The sequence below is a fragment of the Simochromis diagramma genome, unplaced genomic scaffold (assembly GCF_900408965.1).
Source record: "Simochromis diagramma unplaced genomic scaffold, fSimDia1.1 OVJJ01000753.1, whole genome shotgun sequence".
NCBI classification, from domain to species: Eukaryota; Metazoa; Chordata; class Actinopteri; order Cichliformes; family Cichlidae; genus Simochromis; species Simochromis diagramma.
The window spans coordinates 12,113,923-12,124,158 of record NW_024387523.1 but is presented as its reverse complement, the minus strand read 5'-3'; the positions used below and the strand labels follow the sequence as shown (position 1 = coordinate 12,124,158).

The 10,236-nt window shown below is 44.1% G+C and overlaps 1 protein-coding gene across 2 annotated transcripts; it reads right to left on the bottom strand.

The window, feature by feature from the left end:
* Positions 1-1,137: 1,137 nt before the first annotated feature.
* nkain1 (sodium/potassium transporting ATPase interacting 1) lies at positions 1,138-9,895 on the bottom strand. 2 transcript variants are annotated; one of them, XM_040020206.1, is made up of 8 exons: positions 9,618-9,895; positions 8,897-9,291; positions 7,934-8,071; positions 7,746-7,826; positions 7,009-7,206; positions 6,758-6,818; positions 3,071-3,152; positions 1,138-1,628 (listed from the first exon to the last, which is right to left on the bottom strand). In XM_040020206.1, the coding sequence occupies exons 2-8, from the start codon at positions 8,948-8,950 to the stop codon at positions 1,619-1,621; spliced, it is 624 nt and encodes a 207-aa protein (XP_039876140.1). In that variant the 5' UTR covers positions 8,951-9,291; positions 9,618-9,895; the 3' UTR covers positions 1,138-1,618. The 2 variants fall into 2 exon arrangements, with proteins under 2 accessions (XP_039876140.1, XP_039876141.1); XM_040020207.1 differs by lacking the exon at positions 9,618-9,895 and adding an exon at positions 9,488-9,611.
* Positions 9,896-10,236: the final 341 nt, after the last annotated feature.

The window sequence follows — 10,236 nt, the reverse complement described above, 5'->3', positions numbered from 1 at the left end:
CTACTCATCACTGTGTATGGTACATTTTCCTCCTCAGTCGCCATGCTCTGGAAATCAGCGAATGAGCTGCAGGAGTGGACGTAGCTCGCGAGATGACGATGGTGGGGAATATTAGCTGCAGATGGGCTTAAAAGAAGGCAGCGTGAGGATGTAAGCAAAACGAGAGGACGAGGGAAACGGGTACTAAGAAAACAAGTCTGGACGTGTAACCCTCTCCTCCCACCCACCTGCCCCCACCCCTTTTTGTTTGTTTTTTCTTTCCCTAAATGGAACCAACAATAACAATCATTGGCTGGTTATTTACATGCACAGTGTCCCCCCCCCGTTACCACCCCATAGACACACTAATGCCTGATCCCAAAGCCATCTGCTGATCAACAGTGTCACATGTTACAATATGTTGAATAGATTTTCCTGACAATCACTTTTACTTGATTTCAGAAGCAAGCCAAACCTATAATTTAAAAAAGACAAGGCTGGTGATATTCCATGGTAAAACAAAAACAGCAACCAAATCAGCCTTTTGATAAATATTTTCCATGTTGTGAAAGCGCTCTTGTACAAAACTATTGACAACCCCATCAGTCAGCCACGCCGTTGCACCGAATTGCACCCCTTTGTCACAACAAAGCTGGGCACTGTAGTTTATTTTAAACACGCACCTCTCACTCACTGTAAATACTACCTGGACATAAAAATAGTTTCCACAAACGTGCTCTTTATTGCTAAAGAAACTACAGCGTGCAGCTGTTGTAGGAAAGTACAGTAAAACAAATCAGTGCTGGGCGCTACAGGGAAGCTACTGAAAGATGGATGTTTTTTGGTCTTTTCATGTTTTGCCTTGTATTTACCGTAATAATAAACAAGTGAAATATCACCTGCCTTATCTTTTAAGGAATTCACGCTTTTCTATGCGTCCTGGGACCTCAGCAGTGGCTTCGGCTGGAAGGTGAAAGCAGGGAAGGAGGAAGGGGGAGATGGCTTTGGGAGCGGGAATCGTAATCGACTGCTCTACACATCACCACGTTCTAAAAACAACAACAGGTACGAGCCGTGCCTCTTTTTTTTATTAGGTGACCCCCCCCCCCCCCCCCCAACCCACCCACCCACATCGACGAGCCCAACCCCACCCACCCCCCAAACAAAACAAAACAAAACAAAGCAAAAACAAAAACAAAAAAAAATCACAGGGGCACCAAGTGGTAAGAGTCCAGGGTGCAACTGCAAAGCACCAGCTAGTCCTGTGGAATTACACAATCGCACACACGCACAAACACACACAGACACACAGCAGTAGGAGTGTTGAGAGCTGGCAGTTTAGTGAACTGTCCCCTCGGTGAGGCCAGCTCTTGTTCTATGAATCTCTTCTCCCCTCGCCTTCCTCCCGCGTCGCCTTCCTCTCGTCACGCCGCCCGGCATGCTGGTTCTTCCCTGAGCTCTGTACATTCTTTTCAGGGCCATATTTCACTTTCTCAGACACACACACACAGACACACACACACACACACGCCTCTCCGTCTGGGTGGGGTTAAGTCCATTTCTCAGGTAAACTGTGACAGAGTGAGTCCATCCACAGAGACACCATCAGGGTTTGGCCTGAAGGGGGTGCTACCAACAGTTAACCAGCCCTGCAGGGGTGCAGCGAGGATGACATAAGTTAAAGTTACAATATGCTGCACTTTGACATAACTGCATGAAAAAAGGCACTTCACTGATTTTACTCATGAAGTTGAATTTCGTGTCATTAAACTGCTCTGCCAAAAAAACAGTCCTGTAATTTTCAAAGGCAGGTTTTCATGCTTTAACGCAAAAACTGTTATGGTTATGAAATGTCTGAGATTGATACAAACGTATGGAGTTAAATTAGCCTCAAAAGGATTACAAACTAATACTTACAAGCATGTACAAGTACATGTACACAAATCCCCTTTGGGTTTGTGTCAGGAAGGTCATCCGGTGTAAAACTCTACCAGCCTAGGCGAGTAGCCCAAAGAAGCCCTTCTTGACACAACCCCAAAGGAACAGTATCCTCCCAGGATCAAACCGGGGATCTTTCCCTCATTAGTCGACAATGAAAACCTTCTTTTAGCTCACTTAAGAGCTTTGCCTGATACGGAGAGATCTCGTGATGTGTGCACTTGTTTATTTGGAGCATTTTTCACATTTGCAGCTTTGAACCATTTCTCAAGCTGCGTTCAAGTGCTAGTGAAAAATTGGACACCGGAGGCCTGTAACTGAAGAAGGATTTTGTCTCATCCAGGTAGCTTGAGGGTTAAACCTGGGTTTTCAGTACCACGAAGATGTTTCTCTTTTTAGCGGCGCTCCAGAGCAGGTTAAGTTCTAGATTAGAGATCAGAGGGTATGAAATCACCACCTACTGACCAATCAGTTCTCCAGCAAATTATATCATCATTCCCAGAAGGTCCAAGGGCCTCTGTGCGTGGACGGCATGAGGATCGAAAGTTTTTTTAATAGTGTCTAAAGTCTTTGCATTTCCCTGATAATTAGCAATAAATATAGATTCTTATATTATATTTTAAATATAGATTTTAATCACCATTTAATATCTCTGGAGTAGGTGACACTCGCAGGGATCATTTTCTGTGAAAGAAAACTCATATGATCCCATATGATTGCAGAGAGATACCCTGGGTATACTGAACTTGCTTCATAGTCCAGGGCCCTGGCCTTCCCTTGGATTCTAAGAAAAACTAAAAAAGTTTTTAAAGCTACAGGTCTGGATATATATGCATTTGTAAAGGAGTTTTATATTTGTTCAAATTGCTTTGTATTTGTGTGTGGATTGGAGCATGCATTTTGTGAGTACCCAAAAGTACTCACAAAAACGTTGTACACATTTTCATCATCCCTTTGAGACTAACTTAACTCCATACAAATTAAGGACTAAAAACAGATCCTCACTCAGCTTGACTGCACTACATTTATCCAACACCATTACACAATAGCAGTGCTACAATGCTGGAATAGTGCTTGAAAAATTAACAAAGAAAGCAACAAAAACAAAGATATTTAAAATAGGAGACATTTGGAGGAGATGGCTGTAACTCACGTGTAAAGAGGCTGCAGCTGCAGATGAGAGGACTTCTGAGGAGGCTGGTAGCCATAAGAATCGAACCCACCAATGAAATCAACTTCATGAGGGGAGAAAGAACAAGAATGACATCATTCCACTTTCCCTTAAACTGTGTGTGTGTGTGTGTGTGTGTGTGTGTGTGTGTGTGTGTGTGTGTGTGTGTGTGTGTGTGTGTGTGTGTGTGTGTGGGGAGGGTTATATACCAGGTGTTGTATTTCAAGATAACTCTCTCACAGCATCAGATTGTATCATCTTATGCATTTGGCATGCTTTTATAGACTGCAAACTGTGACATCAGAATGAGCAGAGATACAATACCAATACATCAACCTCCCTACTGCCTTTGTGTCACTGATACATAGTTCTAATCTTTCTCAGTTGATTAAAGGAACAGAGTCATGTGGTGTCGAGTGAAGTAGGATTGATTAGCTGCATCAGTGGGGCTATAAAAAAACAAAACAAACATCAAGTTCTGGATCTGTTTTCTCTACAGCTAGAACTGAACAGCTCCATCATTTTAAAGTAAGAATGTTGTAATGCGGTTGTAATGTAAAGAAACACATTTGTCTTGAATATATCACTCAAATCTTTTTTTCAAAAGGCAAAAACAAACAAAAAACAATAAAAATGCACGAGACTGCAGTTCCTTGAGTGGCCACTTGAGGCTCACTTCAAAAGTCAGTGTGTCCCCACAGACTCCAATCCGGTTGTTCAGTGATGACGCGACGAATTCTACTTCCCGCCGGGTCTAAAGTAGTCTGTGTTTAATATGGCTTTTGTGTTGTTAACATGTTTAATGTTATGTATTTTCTTCTATTTGATCTCAAAAAGCTCCTAAAACAGTCAGTGATCCCTGTTGACCTCCCTCGGCTTTTATTACCACTAATCATTTATTTAAGCTCAGTTTTTAAAACCTTAGGATGTAACTGCAGCCCAGCCCATGCAGCAGTATATGAATGACTAATCTCGTATTGTGGATGGATTATCTCAGTTGTTCTCCTGGCTGAAGTTTGGTCCTTTTACAGCATCCTGCCATGCGATTACATTTGTTTCTGACCACCGAGAACCCTCACGTTAACTTTTATCGAGTGGAAAAAAAGTTAGCTTGTTTATATTATGCTAACATAGCTGTGTCGCTAGCGGTCACGTAGCACATCATTATATACCAGCTAGCCCAACTTCAGTAACCCTACAAACGTCACTGCTGTTTAGTTTTCTGTCTTCATTTATGTTGGAAGTGATAGCAGAGCTGTACGTTTTAATTTGTTTCCAAAACCCCGCAGTCAGGACATGCTATATTGTATTTAGATAGAAGCTAGCGAGCTAACTCCCTGCTAACTTCTAACTCCGTTAAATGTCATAAATTCCATTTTCATGGATGCCTGGATGTTAAACTCAATTGTTACACCTGGTAGAGCAGAACACTGATCATTTTATTAAAGATGAAAGACTTTAGACAGTTTTTCAACTCTCAGTAATGCCATAGTGATCGTTTGATATATGGACCTGCAGCGGAGTTTAGACCCAGACACGGCTAGTGACGTCAGACTGAACAATCGGATAGAGATTGAAAACGTGACGTCATTCCGGGGTAAAACCGCAAAGGATTCCGGGAACGCGTGGCAAGCGGTACTAGCGCACGCAGGCTTTCACATGAAAACAGTCACACAGCGATAAAAAGAAACACAAAAAATGGCAAGAAGCTGTTGTATTATTAACTGCAATAGCCGGTTGCATGACAGCCACTGGAAGCCGACGGGTAAAGAGATTGTTTTTTATCGGATTGTGTCGTGGAAGAGAAATTGTTCACGCTGTGTTTCCGATGAAACAAAAGCTGACGGATGGCCTGGATTGCAGCCATTCGAAGACCAAATATAACGTATAAATCTTATATTGATTTGAATTGAATTCATTGCGCTATGGTGCTTTGTTCACTGTGGCTTTGCGGGCTAATGTTTGTTGTGTTTTGTAGGAAAACCAGCCTACAAAATGCTGGAATGAGATCCAGACTGTGCACCCTCTATCAGCCTGGGTCATACTGAATTTAAAGCTGCTACTACAGCGAGATTTGATCGGTTAAGAGAGAGAGTGATATCAAAACAGCCACGCAACATCCCGCATATATGTGCCCAAGTGTTGTATTGAAGCAATCAAGTGATGAATAACTGTTTTCCAGTATGTTGTTTTGCAATGTGTTTTTTTTTTGAATTGTTGATTTGTTTTTTAACGACGCAGCTAATAAAACATAATGGAATACAATTTTGCCTCTTTCTTGTAAAATTCTATAATAGAATGAAACAATAATGCCAGTTATAAATAAAGACAATAAATTGAATGAATTACGAAACTCATTTTATGTCTATTAGATCTGAAAATGTTGTGTAACACTACAACCTGAAACGACAAACAAACTTGCCTGTAAAGGAGATAAAGGAAAAGAATTTAACAACAGCTGTGAAATGGAATAGTCCAAATCACCAAAGTAAACTGGACCTGGGCTTGTTGCAGGGATCTGAAGTTAATAAACATCTTGTGAGTGTATGCACTCACACTTAGGACCATATAATAATAAATATGTCCGTGATGAAAGTTGGGCAGCACGCTAACGCCCTTACTCCACTCTGTATGCTCGTAGGGGTCTGACACTTTCACTCCTTTGATTTTCTCCTCGTCCTTTTTTTTGCCTTTTCGTCATGTCTGTCTTTGTACGGACGTTTTATACATAACTGTGTTTGGGGCAAATAAAATGCAAGTAGGGATTAAAACCGCAGAATTAATGATTACCGGTGCTGGAAATACTAGCGCTTGATGCAGTGTTTTGATTTTGTTGCCACGGGTACCCACAAAGCAATGTGCGAAAGTCACGTGGTCTGTCAATGTCTATATTAAAAAGCCGAATTTTTGCAAAAAATAAACAAATCTATTACAAAATCTGATTTAGTCTCTATATTATAAAAACAAAAAAACAACATGGCAATGGATCTAAAGCTAAAATTTAGACCGGCTGATGTCAAACACTCGCTATATCCATCTTTTATATACAGTCTATAGTCCATCTATTTTATGAGTGTGAGTGGTGCCTTGTTTTAAAATAATACATAGCTGAGAAACTTGATTTTGGTTTTATGGATTTTAAACAAATCGTGTAGATGTTGCGTGTTACTGTTAGAACATCACTGACACTATGCTATGACAGGCATATAATTGCAATACAGCATACTATTAAGACGTTAGAGACACAGCACTCGCCCACTTCCTCTTACAGAAAATCAAACTTATAACATTGATATGGGACTTCATTTCTTCCACTGAGTGAGCGTAAAACACTCACAAGAGGCACATCACGGGAACAATCAGTCAGACACGCAGATGGCACACTCACGCCGACAGACAAGCACTAGCCAGCTGACAGACGGACACTCTCATGGTGGGAATGCATCCTAATACTCCCCACAGATGGAGGGCTCAGATCACCCAGAGGGAATCCTCTGCAGTGATATCGCTAAGCATGACTCACACAGGAGAAACCAATGAGACGACAGCACTCGCACTCAGAGTCATGGATCTCTCACATAAGAGCCCTCGAAAATAGTACGACAAGCACACCTAATCAACTGAACAAGGTGCTGGAAGAGCTTTTAGCGAGAAGAGAAAGATACTCACAGCTGTCCTCGTCATCCTGGAAGACTTTGCTTACGTAGCAGGCGTATACAAAGCCAAAGAGCTGTTGGAGAGGAGATGATCAGAAATAAATACAAGGGTTGTTCTGTTAGCTGAGTCACTGCTGACTTGTCCAATATTTCTCGGAAAATGTTTTAGCACGATATTGAGGGTCAGCAAAGTGATACAAAACCAAAAAATGAATGTACAAGAACGTGTGTGTGTGTAAGTGTGAGTGTGTGTTTGATACGTACAGCCAAGAGGATCTGAATGGCTGAGCTCAACACCTCGATGTACTGGTAGTCGAGCAGACACCCGGACACAGTGATGACATGGTGGTCATCGGGGGCCATGCGGGAGTCTAATACTGGTGTTACCAGGCAACCAGGACCGTGCTCCATCCACCACGAACGATGGAGGGATGTGTTGAACGTCATGAGAAAGTCTCTATCCTAAACACACACGCATACAGTAGACACAGAGCTAATTGTCATTCTCTTACTGCATCTTAAAGCTTCTTTTAATTGTTATTAATACGGTGATGCTTTTCTTCTGTCTTCTGCCATATCTACACTGTTATGTTAAACATAACCAGTTATTAATGAGGTCAGTCTATGTAGAAGTAATACAGATCAAACTTGAGATTCTTTGCTTGGTTTTGTAAAAAGGGAGGACAATCAGAAAAAAAGTTGTCTTAAAAGCAGAGGAGCAAGTGAATGAACACAGTGGCTGAACTGAGGCCCCGTATCAATACGGATTATTTTAAACTTTAAATCACTCAAGGCTAATTTACTAGGATTGAAAAAGAAGAGCAGTAGGTCTGCCTTAATCGTTACGTCTAAAAAATACTTCTGAAAATAGCGACATAGAGCCAGAGAACTGCTAATATTTGGTAGTTGATGCAAAGTAAAATGATCTATAAAAATGTACTTAAATATAACAACAAAACCATACAAGTCAGAACAGGGGTCGCACACAAAACACAACTTACCTGAGAGAGGTTTCCAACCTCCAGGTAGAAACAAATAATGAAGGAGTTCCATCCCACCCAGACGACCAGCCATACTGCATACTGCCAAACAGAGACACAGGGATCGGTGTTTGGGGACAGTAAGCTACACACACAGTTAGTGCAGGAACTGGGACTCCGGTGCAAGATGATGGATATACACTACTCACAAAGATGAGGTATCTGAAGCGAAACTGCACAGTGCCAAACATGCCCAGGATGACGGCCATAATGTGCAGGAAGTTGGCCAGAATGGGAGCCCACTGGTAGCCCAGGAAATCAAACACCTGCCTCTGAAGGGCTGCCACCTGGGAAGGGGTGGGTCACACACACACAGACACACACACACGTATATATGCATATTAGGAAAGAAACAAGCACACATGCAAATATAAAGGACAGAAAAACACAACACACACACACAAGTAGTGAAGGCTACACACACACATACAGTGACAGGGAGACACATACACAGGTCTGCCGCAGTTGTTTCCATGGTAACTGCCTGGAGCACCAGCCAGTCCAGTGACTGTAAAAAAAAAAGAAAAAAAAAAAAAGAGGAGCACCCCCAAAAAGCTCCGCCAAACTAATGAGAATCTATGGGCCAAAACCCTGTGCCGCACAACAACTCATCAGCCGGGCAAACAATAGCCTCAATAACTGCTCCTCACACTGCTGCTGTCCACGCCTGCATCACACTCACTGCAGGGAGATGTTACAGTCACTCTTATAACACAGTCATCACCCTTGAGAGTGTCAGTCCTGAGCTATTTCAGAGGAAAACAAACATCCAACTTTCACTCTACAGTAGAGACCAGGTGGTGAGAAGAGCATTTTTGTTCTTTACATTCAGATGATTTTTTTTTCTATATGGAGCTATCAAGCCTCTCTTTATAAACATAGACGACCCTGACACTAAAGACCCCCCTACCCTGTACCCTTCTGCTTTATACACACACCCTAGCCTGTAATGTGGCATGGCACCCCAGCAGCTGCAGCTCAAAGCTTTTTCCTTGTGTGACTGCATGAAGAGGCCAGACAAACATGTCTGATTACAATGTGTGGGTCTGTAGCACGCTGCTCTAATTATATCTTCATGGTGAGTGAGTAGAAACACACACACACACACTTACCAGCTGCAGTGAACATATCACCAGCAGCGTGCATCTCCCGTCGCACTTCCCCATTTTGGAGGGCTCAGGACGCGGCTTGGAGCCGCGGAGGCTCCGGGGGAAAGATGGGTCCCCGGTCAGATCCAGACTGCCTGGTCGCCTCAGCTCACAACATTCCCGGCTGAATAGACGTGCCCAAGGCCGCCGCCTCCTCCAGCAGCGCTGGTCCGGCTCTTCCACTCACAGTGGATGACCCATCTTGGCCTCTGCTTTTTTTGTTTTTGTTTTTTGTAAATAACAGTCGCGGGTGGGTTTCAAGAAGGAGAGAGGTGAGGAGGAGGTGAAGAGGGTCCAGTTCACGCCTGCTGCGGTCTGACCACCACAGAATCACCTCGGCCACACCTTCCGAAGAGGGGCTACACAAAGACACAAAGAGAGACGGAAAGCTGTCATAATCCGCTCCGGGCTACAGGCAGAAATGAGCATCATATGATACCGGATCACACGGGGGTGGTGGCGGTGAGGAGGAGGAGACCGACCCCGCAGTGGTGGTACTACAGCTAACGTTTGGCCACATACACTACGGACACAAAGCAGCCCGTTGTGACTCACGGTTTTCTAGGAGCGGAAGAGTATCGCCCCCCTCCCCACCTCCTCCTCTCCCAACCTCCGTCGTCTGGATCGTCTTCTCCTCGAGCTGCTCGCGGGGGAAGAAGTCAAGTTAGCGGGCGGTTTTTCTTACCGATACCGGGCTCCTTTGCTCCGTCTCGCAGCGCCTTTTGTCAACAATCGGTGCCGGGGCAGGAGCAGGAGGAGCCGGGGGGAGAATGAGAGAGAGAGAGAGAGAGAGAGAGAGAAAGAGAGAGAGATAGAGGGGGTGGAGGCTCTCAGTCACCGCGACCCCTCGAGGAGGAGCTGCATGGATTCTGCGGATCCGTGCGCGCGAGGGAGTCAGCGAGTGAGCGCGAGCGAGCAGCCCCGCGAGGCTTTTGAAAGGATCACAAAAGAAATGGGGGCCCGCGGTGGGTGAGGGGGTTCAGACTTGTGGAGGAGGAGGAATAAAATCGCCTCCTCCCTCCAGCACCACCATCCAGACCGAGGAGAGGGAGAGAGGGGAGGCTGGCCCCCGGAGGTGCTGCCCTTTTCCTCAGCTTGTGGTTATTCGGAGCGGAAATAAACACAATTAACAGCCTTGTTTAATCTCAGCTACTTACCACGAGCAGCGCGACAGCACAATACAGTGAGCTGCACACAAGCTATATCAGAGAAGGAGGCAGATGATGAGGCGGCTATTGCAAAGGGCCACGCAGGAATCAATGAGCAAGACAAATGTTTTATTTGGACTTGTAATTCACCATGTT

What these genes read in the sequence shown, in the direction of transcription:
- nkain1 (XM_040020206.1), bottom strand. Translation starts at nt 8,950, where the DNA reads ATGGGGAAGTGCGACGGGAGATGCACGCTGCTGGTGATATGTTCACTG. An exon ending in TGATATGTTCACTGCAGCTG is followed by an intron (nt 8,072 to 8,896) that starts GTAAGTGTGTGT and finishes ACCCCTTCCCAG; the next exon opens with GTGGCAGCCCTTCAGAGGCA. An exon ending in CCAGGATGACGAGGACAGCT is followed by an intron (nt 3,153 to 6,757) that starts GTGAGTATCTTT and finishes CCCCTCATGAAG; the next exon opens with TTGATTTCATTGGTGGGTTC.